The following is a 16,880-nucleotide window of genomic DNA, read 5'->3' as shown; positions in this document are numbered from 1 at the left end:
ACCCCTAGGCACAGCTCAATACATTCCAGTTGCTCTCTCACATAAAGAGCAACTCCACCACCTCGCTTTCCTGGCCTGTCTTTCCTAAAAAGCACGTAGCCATCCATGACAGCACTCCAGTCATGCGAGCTATCCCACCATGTCTCTGTAATGGCAATGAGATCATGGCCCTGCGACCGCACAGATATCTCTAGTTCTTCCTGTTTGTTCCCCAAGCTGCGTGCATTGGTGTACAGGCATTTCAGGGAGGTGATCGAGCATGCAGGTTTCCCAGGAGGGGTAAAAGAGGGTCCTCCATAGCCACATCCCATGCGCACTTCCCTGGCTGCATTCACCTGTTGGAGGCATCCTGACTTGAGCAGTCTTTTGCCAACTACCCTGTCACTATAACTCTCCCCTTCCCCCATCTTTCCTAGTTTAAAGCCCTCCTTACCAGGTTGGCCAACCTGTTGGCAAAGACCTGTGTGCCCCGCCTCGTGAGGTGGATCCCATCTCTCGCCATCAGTTGTCGATCTTCAAACAGGGTCCCATGGTCATAGAAACCAAAACCCTGTTGCCAACACCAGCGGCGCAGCCAGTCGTTAACCTGGAAAGTCCGTCTCCTCCTCCTCTCATCCATCCCCCTCACTGGCAGGATTGAGGAGAAGATGACCTGGGCTCCCAGACCCTTGACCACCATCCCCAGAGCTCTGAAATCCTGCTTGATGGTCTCCAGTTTGCCCTTGGTGTCATTGGCGCCCACGTGGAAGAGCAGCAGTGGGTAATAGTCTGAAGCGTGGACAAGCCTTGGCAGTCTTTGCATGACATCTCTCACACGAGCCCCTGGCAGGCCACAAACCTCTCTAGACAAGAGGTCAGGTCTGCAGATAGATGCCTCCGTCCCCTGTAGCAGGGAGTCCCCCACAACAATCACCCGCCGCTTTTTCCGGGTGTTCCGGCAGGGCACAGGGTCTGTTGTCCCGGTTACTTCCCTGGCAGCCATGCCCATCTCCTCCTCATCCTGGAGGGCACTAAACCTGTTCTTCAGCTTCAGGTCTTCAGGAGGAGTAGGAGCCTTTCTCCTCCCACGAGCAGTGACCAGTTTCCAGCCTTCTTCTGTGATGTTATGATGTACCGTTTCACACGGCACAGAGCCCTCTGGCAACTCCACTGCTGCAGGGGGTTGGGACTCCTGGAGCTGTACAGTCTCCGAGAATACCCTGTCTATCTCTTGCTCTGCTTCTCTGTATTGATGTTTAATGGTCTGTCTATTTTATTCAAGCAGATAACGAGTAAGCCCAGGCAATGGCTGAAGAAAATCACATGGCACTAACTAGATTTATGCTTGTTGGATTGTCTGATCTTCCAGAGATGCTGGTCCCACTTCTTCTCCTATTTTTATTTATCTACATGATCACCATCCTGGGGAATTTTGAGGTGGTCATGATAATTAGGGTTGACACACAGCTGCACACACCAAAGTACTTCTTTCTCAGCAACCTCTCATTTCTAGATGCTTGCTTCTCCTCTACAGTAGTTCCCAATATGCTGGCAAATTTCCTAGCAGAGAAAAAAGACATTTCTTATAGCCAATGCCTACACAGCATCTGATACACATGCTGAGGTTGAAGTTCTGCAACTCCAGTGTCATCCATCAGTTCTCCTGTGAAATCACCGCCCTTCAAAAACTCTCCTGCTGTATCTAAGGCTGGAATAAATCTGAAAGCCAATTCAGTAATATTAATTACAGTATAATTAAGTGAATGGTACTAAATACAGTGAAGCCTTAATTAAGTTTATTCCAAATGAGCACAACTGTTAAGCACGTACTTAAGCTTTAGGCAAGGGATGTTTCGTAGCTGGATGCCCATGAAGAAGGCAACCTTAAATGAATGAAGCTTCTGTAATGACCTTTAGGTAAAATAAGCATGATTTATTAGAGAAATATAATTCACTGCTTTGTACACTTGACTCCTCTTGTTATACTGAAGTCCACCTTAATTCATGCTTGGTACAGTTAGTTTGGGTTGGATTCAGTAGGACTTGCCCTCTGAAAGGACCTCTTTTCAGCCTCCATGAAGTTCTTGGTCATATGGTAAACAGGATACAATTACAGTGGTGATCCCCAGACATAAATGATCAGTTTGAGAAATTAGTGTCTTTTAAGTCAGAGCTGTAGAAGCTATTACACATTAAGGGGAGAGATTGATTTGAAGGGGCATATGCACACTGGAAGTCATCTGGTTACCCCACGCATACTTCCACTTACCTTAACATGTCTAAGATTCTATACAAGTTCAAGTGAAACTCTAAACTTAGGCAGTCCAGAAGAGGAGAATAAATTCTAAACCTCAGCATCCAAGTCAAGTTTATATGGAATAGTCATATGGCTTCTTTCTCACCTGCGGCTTCACAGCATGAAGATTTTATTTTTATCCCCCGTCAGAACTAAGCAAAGAAGGTTAATGAGCCCTTTTTGTATAATTAGCTGTTGAGGATAAGACCTAAGTCTATACTTCCTCCAGACTTGGAGAGTTTCTAATGATCCCCTCTGTGACCGGCTTGAAACTCTTTGCTGAGCTATGCTTTACTTCAGGGATTCTGTCCATGAGGGCCAAACAAGTAAATGTACAGAAGCTGTCTGCTTACACAAGCCCTTTGGGGCAAAGTCAACCATTCTGGCCAAAAGGTTGGTGCGATTCACTGCTGCTTCTTGCTGCTGGAGCCGAAATAATGATTTTCTTTCTTTTCAGGTATCAGCTTGCAAACTTCCACTTCTCTCCTCACGTTACATTAGAATCATTTTAAAAATGGAGATAAAATGGATCACATTTCTTCTTTCTATCTTAGGATGCTGCATACATATTGTATGCAATTCAGAGCAGATTCTGAAAGACTCATCCAGATACTAGGTAGGACTACAGTATTATACAGAGAGAGAAGGATTCTAGGCATACACTTCAACTCTAGAATAAGATTTGACTGTACAGTCTTCAAGCTTGAAAATTTATTGTTTCAGAACAAAAGCTTATTATTGCAATACATCTGCGCTGTATATTTTCCATATGACTGAAATTCTTATTCTAATTACTAGGCATCGCTTCCAGACTTTAAATAGGTGTCACCAGCTCATTATGATAATGCCTCTGTGAAAGCATTTGAATAGCTGGTCTCCTGTCCTGAACTGAGTATGCAGACTGAGCAGAGAAGACAGAGGGAAGACACAAGAGCAGGACTACTCTAAGGATCCAGGGTCACGCTGGAAAGCTGCAGCCTTGCCAGGAGCATTACAGAGGTCTGAGCCTGCAAGGAAGCCTCCATGACTCTTGCCAGTAGGACCCTGGAAATTTTTTTCTGGACAGAATAAAAATGTGCTTCAGCAACGAGAACAACTTTCCACTTCTGCCCATGCTGCAATATTATTTATTGTTTGCGGAAGAAAAGACCTTGGTCCCAGCATTAGGGTTGGGTACACCTAGAATAGTAATAATGAGAAGGAGGAGAATGATCTGTCATGGATCTTTCCATATGATGAGGATGCTCAAGTTCCCTCAGAAAAATGTGTTCATTGAGTGGTGGAAGTGACGAACAGCTGCAGCATAAAACCAAGAAACATCCTACCAGCCATTTGTGATATGCCGGAGCCTCATGAAGAGATTTGTAAAGTGAAAACAACGTCTGTTGTGCAACTTGAAGTCAAATCTAGTTTCATATAGAAGTGGAGTGCCATGACGTACCTCAAACCTGGAAGAGCCACACTGATGGGTACTGCTGAAACTCTAAGGATGACAACTAACTTACAGATTCACTGATGCGCCTTGTACCTGAGCAAAACTACTGAGCACTCCCCACTGCCTCCTCCCACACTTTAGGACACTGTTGTAGAAAGACACAGCAACAGCATGCTATATTTCAGGAGCTCCTAATCATGCCTTAACAAAAGCTATAACAAATGTCTTTGAAAAGCAGAAGACAGCTGAGTGCCTGGGAGATGCCTTGATATACTGCAAAAATAGTATGTACTTTCCTCCTGTGGAAAAAGGGGAACTGCAGGGATGATTCAGGTGGAAAAAAATTGACTCATGTGGTGGCACACAGATTTGCTTCAGGTACCTCTGCATTTAGGTCCACTCTTCCCCTCTCTGTTTTCCCATTATTTGTCTTGAGTACCATATCATCACCCTCTATCAGCTGCTTGGCTTGCAGCCAAATTCCAGTTCCTGAAAGGCTTTAGAGGAGTTTTTCTGCCAGTGGGGATTTGCTGAGAACCTAACCACAGTTAGATGCTATCTAAAGCATCAAAGCTTTGTACTTTTTAGTGGATAGTCTAAATAAAGAACTCTGATTGTGGCATCATACGTAACCTGTGCAATTGCTATCTCTTGTTTCACACTGTTTTCCTCATTCCAACAGGTATACTATCATGAAATATGATAAATATGGCTAAAGGCAATAACACCATGGTGACGCAGTTCATCCTGCTAGGACTGACAGACAAGCCAGAGCTGCAACTTCCTCTCTTCGTCATCTTCTTAATGATTTATCTCATCACCCTGATAGGCAATCTTGGGATGGTGACCCTGATCAGGATAACCCCCCAGCTGCACACTCCCATGTACTTCTTCCTCTGCAATTTGTCTGTTGTTGATCTTTGCTATTCCTCTGTCTTTTCTCCGAGGATGCTAATTGGCTTCTTAGTGGAAAACAAAGCCATTCCTTACTCAGCATGCTTTGCCCAGCATTTCTCTTTCCTTGCGTTTGTGACTACAGAAGTGTTCTTGCTGGCTGTGATGGCATATGACCGCTACATGGCTATTTGTGTCCCACTTCTCTATACTATGTCTATGTCCAAGAGAGTCTGTATTCAGCTGGTGGCCGGGTCATACCTGGGGGGGGTTTTGAACTCTCTAACGCAAACATGTTGCTTGCTGCAGCTTCCATTCTGTGGGCCTAATGTAATCAACCATTACTTTTGTGACACTAACCCTCTGCTGAAACTCACCTGCTCTGATGGCCATATCAATGAGATTTTACTTGTAACTTTCAATGGGGCCATTTCTATGTCTGTGCTGCTCATCATCATCCTCTCATACATGCACATCCTCTTCTGCATCCTGAGGATTAGGTCTGCTGAAGGAAGGCACAAGGCCTTCTCCACCTGTGCCTCCCACCTTATGACTGTTACCTTGTTCTATGTGCCTGCAGGACTGAGCCACATGCAGCCGGGCTCCAAGTACTCATTGGAAATGGAGAAAGTCACTGCTATATTTTATACCATTATAGTTCCCATGCTCAACCCTTTGATCTACAGCCTGAGGAACAAGGAGGTGAAGGAAGCACTTAGGAAAGCAACGGCAAATTACATATTTGTGAGTTAACCTGCTGACTGAACTGACTCCAAACAGCTGATAAGACTATTTAAGAGTAGTGTGAGTTTTATGCCAGCCATCTGAAGTTGTAAGGAATTACATATATTTACAGAAATGCAGAAAATTAGAACCATGCCTTAAAATCTATCGAGACAGAATGTTACCTAACATCCTGTCATTAGGAGCTTCTGTGATAGACATTTCCTTGTCATCTCTAGATTTATTTTGTGAAATGTCTTGCAATATCACAGGAGGTAGTAAAAATAAACTCATAAGAAATTTCCCTCTTATGCTTGGTTTCTTAAGAAGTTGCAATAATTCAAGCAGTGATTCCTCCAGGAGGAAGTTCAAGGAGAACTGGAGACTGCAGGAGGTATATATAGAAAACTTACTTTGGACAAACAAGAGGAAAATCTCATGTGATTCGAGGAGGATGTGCTCATGGAAAGTAAGAAAGGCAGGAGGAGCAGAGCGTGCTGAGTTGACAGAAAATGAGATCAGTAAGTCCATATCTTGTGATTCAGAAGCATGAAGATGCTGAACAGTTGAGCTCATCACAGTTGAGAAGTCAAACCAGCAGAGCCTGGAGGCAGCATAGCTATGTCTGGGCCAAAAAGTCACTGCTGCATTGCCTCCAGACCTGGAATGGGCCTCCACCCAAGCAGCTGGGATATCTTCCTGCAGAACCCCCAGGCGCTTTTGTCCCTGGGGCCTGCACATCCAGCTCTAGCTTGTCTCTTCCTCTACCTGACTGCATAGCCATGCCCTCAAGCACCAAGATGCATTTCCTGTTATACCTGATTCCAGACAGCTGCACAGCTGAGAAGGTACCACCAAGGGATGCTACAGAATCTCATGCTCTTTGAAGCAAAGGTGAGGGATTGCAGGTTTTTAAGAGATCTTTGTCAGCAAGAGTTAGGATACCAAGTCTCTAGAGAGAAGGTGGGTCTTTTAGTCACTTAGTGTTAATATCTATTCATAGATGACTACATCCAAATTAGTCTACAGATTTTTGGTGGGGAGAGGGACAGGATAAAAGAGGGAAATAATTTCTGGATTGCGACTTATTTTAGATGGCCATAGAAATTGTGATCTAAACACACCCACCAAATTGGTTATACCAATGATGCAAGCTGTTTACTCAGTTTTGAAAGTCTACATTGTGGATGCCTGGCATTGAGTAAGATGAAAGTGTACGAAGTGTACAACTGAGCAGGGGTCACCCTTCTTAAGACACAGCCATAGGACATGGAAAATAAAAATTCATCTAATCACTTCCCTTTCCTCAGAGCTTACATTCTTCTCGGCTTGGACACTAGCGGATCCTGCCCCACACAAAGAACTATTCATACTGTTTACATGACACAGTGTTTGTCAGGAAGCAGCAAGGGACAGCTGCTCCCTAAGGGAAGGCAAATTGGGAGCTGAAGATGGCCACAACACAGGCTCGGCAGTAACCTCTGTGACAAGACACACTGCCACAGCACCCGAGCCAGGCAAGCAGAGCAGCATGGTGACTGCAGCAGGTCCCATCAATGGTCCAGTGATCATCAGGTGAAAGCAAGATCCAAAGGCAACCCAAGAAAGCCAAGGAGCAATCGAGGAAGAGGGCTGGGAACAAGCACCCCTACAATAGAGCTCCAAAAGAGATCAATGACCCAGGCCTGAGCTTAAACAGAACCCCTTGGCCATGGTCAGAGGGTATGGGTGGAGACCCCAGGTGAGGCTGATCAGGGCAGAAATGGTTGCACCCTTGACAATGTTTGACTTAAACCCCAGAACCATTGCAGGGAGAGAGAACTGTTTTTTTCCCCCCACCGAGTACCATATTCCTTCTTTTCCAATATTCTATTCCATGCAGAGAGGATCAAAGGGCAGAGCATAGTGGAGCAAATAGCTGTTTTGCTTCATGGTAGGATTCTAGTGCCTTCTGGGGACAAGTCATTGCTGGAAAGAAATACTTGACTCCTTGGAGTATAGAGAAGACCAGCTAGGGTAATTCTTTGTGCCTGAATTTCAGCACAAATAAGTAACTGGTAGTACAACAGGCTTGACCAGTGGTATGATAAAACCAATGCATTCCATGACCTACAGGCACAGAGCTTTCATTCCTGCCAGGCATCTTATGACAGCTAGCTCTGTCCTGGAGCTGTAAGTCAAATACGAAGGAGAGTCAGTCTTTGGAATAAAAAGGAGCTCAGACTTCAGAGGTCATTCTAGTCATTGTCTTTTGGGGACATTTTCCAAATGCAAACTTTACTTTTCATTCAAAGTCCTTTGGAAGCATTGTTTAAAAGTTATGTAACATTTCATGTCACACCAACTTAAAACTGGCTTGAACTAGCTGCAATTTCATTCATTCACTATTCATTATGGCTCTTTTAGGAAAGTCATGGTTTACGGTGGCTGTACATGTTCTTTCATGAGTCGTGTAGTTCATTAAAGATATAAAAGGCACCTCTTGATGAGAGTTAAAGTTAACAACATGTTCTGTCTTTGTCTTTAGAGCGCCTTTCACCTCTGTATTCCCGAGGCTGTAGATCATGTAGATCACATGGCTGAGAAAAAAGTCCATAGGGTAGTGAAGTTGGGAACAAATCGTCATTAACAGGATCAATGCAAGATTCCCCACCAGAGTGATGCTATATGCTAAGGGAGCACTGTCCGGATAGCAGCCCAGAGCTCTGGATGATCAGAGAGTTGCAGGAGGATGAGTTTGGATAGCATGGTGCAGTTCTCTTCTGCCATGTAGTCATAAAATGTTCATGGCTGTGAATTATGTTGTCATATTTACAGCAATCCTGCTGGGGGTGGAGGGATTGGAGGATAGTACCTCCAGAAAAGATCTTCATGTACATACCAAAACCGTGGAACAAGACTGAGAAAACACCCTTGTACAGTCTGCAATCTGGCACGAATGGGCCAGAGCAATCATTGCTTTCTATAGAGAAGGTGAGAATCGAGTGTGTTTTATTTCTCCACAACAAACCTATAGAAGCAAAATAAATCCGTTATGTGATGACATATGGAAGAGTTATAATTCTGTCAAATTTTGTTCAGTGGTTGCCACACAAAGAATTTGATGACTTCCTGATCATCCCAAAAGGAAGAAATTGGTAGACTTTGTAAAGATTTTGCAAAGAAAATGTGTCCCAAGAAGACCTTTGTGAAGATTTTGATTGGCTTTTTTTTTTTTGGTTGTTTCTCTGTTTGTTTATTTTTTTCTAATGGCTCAGTTTGAATCTCCTACCAAGAGTCTTCATTAACTTTATTAATTAACTGTTTTTGAGATAGGGCTACAAACAAAGCAGGTAGAATTAGGAAGATAGAAATAGCCTTGGTGACAGCAAAAAAAAAAAAAACCTTTCAGGACTTCTCAGTCCAGCTCAGTCAAGCCCCTGCATTTAGCAATGCGAGGTGAAGTGTACTTAGTGGGCCCTAATTTCGAGGGAGAACTGAATTTCAGTTCCCGTAGAACCTAAGGAAGATTATAATACTTGTGGTGCTGTTCAGAGTGCAGCTGCATCTCCACTTGGAATTCACTGGGAATCCTATGTACTACTTTTAAATACCCTTCCTGTACCCTACCTAGGCTAACAGACCAGTAAGGCAGCTTTCAAAACACTGAAGGGAGATGCCAGTATGAGTCAGTGGAAACAAATATGTGCAACCACAGGCAGCCCAGCTAAGATGTGAATCCCCTCTGGACATATGCATGTCTCCCTTACACCAAGGCTCTTTCTTCAAAAAGTTTGGTGGGACAAATCTGGGTCTGTCTAATGTAATTAAATTATTTGTCAATAACTGGCATTTCTGAGCAAGGCTGCATGGCAAGAACCTTAGGTAAGAAGAACCTACAGCTGTTGCTGCTAATGCCTGGTTGTTGCTTGGCAGATGAGAGGAAGACATTCATTCATTCCAGATGTTTTAAAAGAAACAGGATTCAAGACAGCCAGTGAAGCCCAGGGGAGTACTTGCCAATTAAAGTGCCATCCAGGATTACAGTAGTAAAAAGATGTGCATAAGGGTATATGGATACTCCCAAATTACAGTTCACCTCTTCTTAAAGCAAACTTTTTCGTTAAGAGGAGATGTGTTGCACTAAAAGCTGTCCATTTTTCTCTGCTTACTAACAGAAGGAAACTAGGGTAACTCACTCAGGTGAGCACATGTACATTTTAGATGCCTAAAAAACGAGGAAAGGAGGGCTTCAGCCATGATGGAGACCATAGCCAACCAAATCTGACCCAGACTGCTGAGTGACAGGTTTTTTTAGAACAATACAAAGTCTCTGATTCACTGGTTCACACCGTCCCTGTGCTGCTTCTTTAGGGTCCTGCTTCAGGACTGCAAGGAAAACGTGCTTCCTCCAATTTACTGTATTTTGAGGAAGGCACATTGCTGGACTAAGGAAGCAGATTTTAGTGCTATCAGGATGTAAATTGTGTGTTTTGCCCTCTGATGCCTGAGGCACATCATCTCTCAGAGTGAAACCAGGCAAGCAGGGGAGCCCAGGACTGTGCTCTGTTCTCCTACCTCCTTTCTTATAACACAGTCTTTGCACCATGGCAGACAACAAATTCACTTTTCATGCTAAAAGTGCTGCTTCAAGACTCATGTGATAGCACCAAAGTGTCTAATCGAGCTCCAAAGTCAGACTGTTTAGAACCAAGGACTAGCCATCTTTCTCTGGTATAGACAAATTCCTCTTCACAGCAGTCACTGCCTTATGTCTCCTCTGAATGTCCCTGTCACCTTCTGGTGGTTTGCTGTCATGTTCTGAAAACCTCCATCAAGCTTGGTTCTCTGCAGGTCTGCATTTCCTGTGGGTGGAGGGAGGAAAGGGCAATGAAGTATTTCAAGTACTCCTTCACCAGCTCCTGGCTTCTGCTTCTTCAAGGCAGTGTTGGGAAGGAAGGTGTTCACACCACAGCATTAACTCTCCAATCCAAAGTTGTTTACCAGCCATTGCTATCGGCTGTTTTAGTGTGTATTGTCAGCACCACAATCCCAGAGAACTCCAACATATTTGCTCTCCAAGAACTCCTTCTAACTGATCTAATGTCACGACATACAGGCTTGTTTCCACTGTGAAGACTCAGCCTGGTTTATTTACAAGACACGGCTCCTACACGCTTATTCTGCCAATGTGTCAATGTATGCATGCCTGTGACAAGGCACTAGTAAAGCTTCAGGAATGGGAGACTTTCACAGAAAAAGAAGTGATCAATGACATTAGAAGAACAAAAAGATAATTTGCTTGTAAAAGCGGTATGTATTATGGAGTTCAAGAAGCCTGCTCCATATGCCCCAACTACCGTGTTCAGACAACATCTCCAAGACATGACATTCATATAATGCAGTGGGTTACAAATGGCCATGTAACGGTCATAGGCCATTAATGCAAATAGGATGCACTCAGTCGTTGCCAAGGCAATAAAAAAATTCATTTGCAAAAAACATTGAGTGTAGGATATCGTTCCTGTCTGCAAAAGGGAGCGTCCCAAGGCTCTTGGGGTAGTGGTCAATGAATAGCAAACATCTATAAAGGACAAATTGCGGAGATAGAAATACATGGGAGTGTGAAGCTGGGGAAGGTGGAAGAGATTCTCTTCAGATGGAAGTGAATACCAAGCTATATAAGTGTAGGGAAGCAAGATGGAGAGCTATATAGATAGGTTTAAATGGTTTTTATGTAAATTTGTTTCTCTTTGGGGAGGTATCAGACTATTAGGCCTGGTGATGTACTGGAGTTGGGTAGGTAAGAATTTCCACTTGCTTTTTAATTTCTTTTTTCCCTCTTCAGCACTGGGCTAAAACCAAGACTTGTGAAATAGGAAAAGCAACATTACTGGGGGAAAAACACCCCTCTTTTGACTTTAAGACAAAAAAGAGATTTCAAAGCTTATTTCAAAAACTATGCACAAGACAAAACAGCCCCCAAGGATACTTGCTTGGATATGACATGCTTCTGCAATATGAATAATGCAGGTTTAAAGCCCTGATCCAGATAGTTCAGTATTGCACATACTTCACCTCCACTGTATGGAAGCCCCTGGTCACAAGGCCCTTGGCTATTCAAGGGGAAAGAATGCCTACAATTCTCTCCCCCATTAGCACTCTTTCTCTTTACATGCCTAGTTAAATTCGCAGCAGAGGGTGGGCTTAAATATAGCTTGTTCCCATTGAACATGAGTGCTTTAATGACTAGCATACTGTCACAGTGTATGTCATGTGGTGTTATTTCATGATTGAAACCTAACTACTGGAAGATTCAATTAATATTCCCCTATCACCAGGAATATCATCAAAAGGCAGTCATTAATACAATGTGCAATACTGTCTCTCAGTTACATCTCTGTTTTCAGTAAATCTAAGGTAAATTAGAGAGAGGCAAACCCCAAGTTCGCAAGGCCGGTCTCCATGTTCAGCCTCAGATAAACACATGCAACCATCAGCAATACGCTTTATGTTGAAGGGTATCTTAAAGCAGCTGATTGCGTGCTACTCTTTCTTTCACTCCCCCCTAGTTTTCAAGAAAAAATTTCAGTAACATTTCACACTGTAAGGAAAGAAAGCAGGGGGGAGGTGAAGGTGGGATATACCATACGAAAACAAGGTTTTCTCGTGTCCGTTTTTACATTTCTCATCCACATCAGTTGGTTATGCTGAGAAATGCTGAAAAAGTCTGGCACAAATACAAGCTTTCCAAAGCTTTCTCTTAGTTTCTCTCAAGCCATTTACACATGTAAATCCAGGAGTTCCACAATAACAGTTGAGAAGACTAAATGACTTCTTGTCTTGTGACCTGGTCAAGAAAGATCTTTTAACCTTTTGTATTTACACTTGCAGAAAGGATCCTACATGGGGATGAATCCTATGGTTCAAGGAAAACAAACAATTGCAAAGTACCTTCTGGAGTCTCTGTATTTGGGGCAAACACTCTTCTACCAGCTGAGCAGTTAATATTGATTCAAGCAACAGGGCATAACATTTCCTGAAGAAGATAGAGTGCTGGCAAAGTAAATGTTTCTGGCCTGCATTATGCAAGAGATCTGACCAAGTGATAGTGGTGATTTCTTTGGGACTTTCAAATGTTGGCATAATGCTTCTTTGAACATGTCTTTGCTTGAACCTAAGTGTTGAAAATAATTTGAAACTACACTGCAGAGAAACCTCTATAAAGAAATGTTATACAGTCACCCGTGTCATAAAGAAGTTTGTTGCAGAAGTGAGAGAAAATAAAAAAAAAATTGTATATTAGACTAAAAAAGGTAGCAATGATCCCTGGATTCAGGGTGAATTAGAAATGGAGTTTCAGGGCCCTATCATTTCAGCTTACGAATGTCCTTAGAAGAGTTCTAAAATCCAATGTCTCGTGCTTTTGCAGCAACCTGTTGTTGGAGAAGCCTCACACAGATTTACTGCAGGCACGCAGGAATAGCAGCCAAGTTTGGGAAGAATAAGCAATGATTTCTTCTCTGAAAGGGAACACAAAAATATAGCCAGCAGCTAAATTTTGCTACGGAGTTACAATGAGAGGCAGTTTTTTAGCCAGTTACCTATGATCTCTCAGTAGAGAGTGATACTGGGAATGAGTCAACCTTCTGGAGTTGCTTGCCTCTCTCCATTGAGCAACGGAGTTTGCCTAAGTCTTTTTATTACACTTGCAATGCAGGGAGTCCTGCTGGCCTGTCGGAAACTAGAAAGCAGGCAGAGAATGGCTTTAATTGTTGGGCAAACCTGTGCACTTACATGTAAACAAAGAAAATAAGGGGAAAATGAAAGTAACGGATAAATGTTCAGCCTTTGGCACTATGTGGTTAGCTAGGTGCCTAAGATTTCAAAGTGTAAAGTTGAGTAAGATGGATCTCCTGCCTCCTCAAGATGAATGAAGGACTTTCTCTGTTCAGGTCAACATGAAAACTTCCCCTGAGTTATAAAGGAATTTAATTCATTTCACTTACTTGATTTTGAACATCTCCATTGTAGCTGTGCCTCCAAGCAAAAACACACTATGAGGCCATAATCAATGGAGAGAAATACTTTTCTGGAGCACAGTTCACCTGGCCTACTTTTACAGGATGGAACAATCACATTTTAGAAATGCCAGTTTCTCTCCATGGACGATGAAAATATCTAGATTTGAGGTTTGTTTTTATAGCTTCAGATCTGTCGCAGACTCTCTTGAATTAAATCATGCTCACATCACGATCACAGTTTAAGTATCATTTTTGCCTAAATGCACCTGACTTGAAGCATGCATACCAAGAACACAAATATGCAGAGCACATTTCAAGAACTCAGAAGGCAAAACAAAGGAAAAAATCACCCCCCACACACAAACAGCAAATTAATCAGGAGCATTACGAGCCCTTTCCTAGACACCTTCTCCAGATGTGTTAAAGCACAACCAGATTTCTCAGCCCAGGCTCCAGCTATCTCACTGGTGTTACTGAGTGGATCCAGAACCCCCTTGCGAACAGAGGAAGTCACTTCACTTGTTCTTTCCCCTCTGTCCAATTAATGGATTTGTCCAGGCAATCAGCTCTCCTTTCCTCATTCCTGACTCTATAAAAGCTTAACCGGTCACATGTTTTAGGAAGGGTTTTGTGGTCATGGGAGAGGTATGGGGCCACCACTGTTGATTTCATGTGGAAAATACTCAGACTGTTTGGTGGTAAGTTAGAAACCCAACACTGTGAGAATTCAATTGAATTGACAAGTCTCTAGACTGAAATTTTTTATTTGACACAGACACACTGTAACACCCAATGTTTCTTTAGAAGAGGTAGTAATGTTCGGTATTTCCTGATGGTCTTTATATCAATCTGATCTGCAGCAGCTAATGAACATGTCTCAAGGCAAGTGGTACGCTGGGGCAGCATGGCTAAAACATGTCGGATTATATGGTCGATTGCACCAAGGGCATCTTGCAATCCTGGCTGATTGCCTTTGGCTCCTCAGCTCAGATGATGAGATGCCTCTCCCCAGGTAGCTCAGTTAAAGCCAAAAGCAAAATGTGAACTTGTATCTCAACCTGCAAAAAGAGCTGTTACAGAAGGGATTCATTTCGTTGAATGTTGCTGAGATGAAGACGGGAAGTATAAATCATCCTCTGCCTTAACTGCTGTACAAAAACGCCTGTCCCTAATCTTTGGCTGTAGAGGAAACACAGATACCTGGCAGAGACTAAATACCTAACTTTTAGATGGCAAGCTAGGTGAATTAGCTCTTACTTTAGCTCTTTTACTGCTATGCCTGCTGCAAGTCAAAGCAGAGAAGTCAAACACTTTGTCTTTTGAATGGAGTGAAAAATTAAAAGCTTTCATGTTTCCATCAGAACAAAACCTGTGAACCTGCTGCGGCTGTGGGATCCTGCGAGCAGCCCAGCCCTTCACTGACGTGTTGGGAAGAAGGAACTACAAATACCGATAGTGGGTAAAGGTAAGGGGAGCACAATGAAACTTAAGGTACTGTGCAGTCTGCCTTCCTGCTGCTTTAAGTATCAAAATACCTCTCTCACGCTATGTACCTAATTTGTTCCTGTGTTTTTGACTTCCTCCTCCTCCTGGCTATTTTCAAGTTCTCTGGGGATCAAAGTCCCAGGTGTCTTGAAACCACCTGTAAAAGTCCTGGTGCCTCTGCTGTGTGAGCTGTTGGAGTCAAGTGAGAAAGAGGCTTGCCCTTTCTTCCATGGGTGAGTTAGAAGACTATGCATTTGATTACTTTTCACCTTGCACCCTATGTAGCTCATGCTTAGCCCATGTATTTCAGCCAAGAAATGTTCTCTTTCTCAGTGGAGAGCACTTAGAGCAACCTTTTCCTTATGATGAAACAATCTCTGTAGTAGCTTCAAGAGAGTTTTCTGTTCAAGTGTTTATTCTCCTTATGAGCTGAATCCTGGTATTCTTACTTATTTTTGTAATCAGCTACAGATACTCAAAGTACTAAGCACTGGCCAAGGTATTCATAACATCAATTTTTGCCTATCTGTAAGGCAGATGTCTGTACCTGAACTACTTATCTAGACATTCTTTGTAGTTAATAGGGAAACACAGGCATTTCTGTGATGCAACTCCTCTCATCGTGGAGTAGAAAGTCGAACAAATATGGAGGCAGCACATTCCAGTGTCTCAGCTGGTGACAATGGGTTTCTAGACAAAAATTAGCTTGGAAACGGATAGCTGCCTTGTCTCTCACATTTCACATTAGTCCAACTCTTAGGAGTCATAACAGTCTCTGATAGTAGAAGCTATTTTCAGAGCCACAGGTTTTTAGAAACTAGATACCAGGTCAAGGTCAGTCCTTTCTAAGTCTTTGGCAGATACAACCAAACACCTCTTAAAAATGAGTGTTCTGGTGCCCTGTCCTTGTAATTCTTGCATATCATAGCTTCTACTTGATTCTTTTCATGTTGCTTTTTAGTCCTGTTTTAATTGCTCAGGCAAGCAACAGCCATGACACTTTTTTTGGACATGTATGTGGGGAGGGTGTTGTAGTTGGGATTTTGGAAGCCTTTGAACCAGTGAGACATCTAATTTTCTAGATCCCAGCTTCTTAAAAATATCACACCTCAAAGGATCTTCACTTCATTGTCAAAACAACTCCTAACAGGCCTGATTGTATAGCAGAATCCACTTTCTTGGTGCTATAGAACAAAAGAGACACACAGAACTTTAAATCTGAAACAAGGGGTGAGTCATAGAAACAGAAGAGTACAAGCAAGTGTGATATTGTTCAGTAGTCAAGCCTCAATATTAATCATTAGCAACTTTTTTTCTAAATTAGCAAAGGAGGTTTAAGATGGATTTCTCCCTCACTGAGAGAGAGGAATGTGTCAGGTTTTCCCAGCTCGGTGAAGCAGCTTAAAACAAACCTCTCTAGTTCGTAAAGATAACAAACAGTTAAGGAAAATTTGCAAATTGGGTTGCTTGGAGACAGCATCAGAAGGCCACGCAGCTTGTAGCCAGAGTAAGAGGCACGGATAATATGACAGCAACTGAGGAACACAAAGAGAGAGGTGACATGGATCAAAACGTAGGCTGGGAAAAGGATGTTTGTAGTGACTTCCTGAACAAATATGCACCTGATTTCACATTGGTCCTTTAATAAGTAGCACGCTACTAAGATGACCTCCTGATAGGTTGGCTGGACCTGTTGTTGAGGCCATTTATATTTTGAAGTCACTCATGTCTTGTTCAGACAAGACAGCGCTATCCACTCAGGTAAGAGGCTGTCCTTGCCAAAAGAAATCATGCAAAGTTGTTTTACTAGGTCTACAGCATCTTTCTGATTAGACCTTCTCATCTCATGTAGTTAATAGGGAAACTCAGGCATTTCTGTGATGCAACGTGTCATTTGAAATCATTTTTTCTTTTCCAGAGAGAAATTTCATAAACAACTTCTTAAATGCCTTTGAGTTTTTCTCCTGCACTACTGTTAACTGCTGTCAATACAAAAGACAGCAGACCCTTTGGTATTTGGCTTCCTGAGTGATACAGAAGCAGATAATCTACAAGCACCAGTGGA

General features: G+C 42.8%; 1 protein-coding gene across 1 annotated transcript; it reads left to right on the top strand.

Moving 5' to 3' along the window:
* The first annotated feature begins 4,409 nt into the window (after positions 1–4,409).
* On the top strand, positions 4,410–5,357 carry LOC106490042 (olfactory receptor 5J3-like). The gene has a single exon (XM_067295480.1). It carries the CDS (start codon positions 4,410–4,412, stop codon positions 5,355–5,357), a length of 948 nt encoding a protein of 315 aa, XP_067151581.1.
* The last annotated feature ends 11,523 nt before the right edge of the window (positions 5,358–16,880 follow it).

The sequence above is a fragment of the Apteryx mantelli genome, chromosome 4 (assembly GCF_036417845.1).
Source record: "Apteryx mantelli isolate bAptMan1 chromosome 4, bAptMan1.hap1, whole genome shotgun sequence".
Lineage (NCBI taxonomy): Eukaryota > Metazoa > Chordata > Aves > Apterygiformes > Apterygidae > Apteryx > Apteryx mantelli.
The sequence above is the reverse complement of the archived record's forward strand: the minus strand, read 5'-3'. Positions and strand labels throughout refer to the sequence as shown.

Excerpts from the sequence above, each read along its gene's own strand:
- LOC106490042 (XM_067295480.1), top strand. The coding sequence starts at position 4,410 with ATGATAAATATGGCTAAAGGCAATAACACCATGGTGACGCAGTTCATC.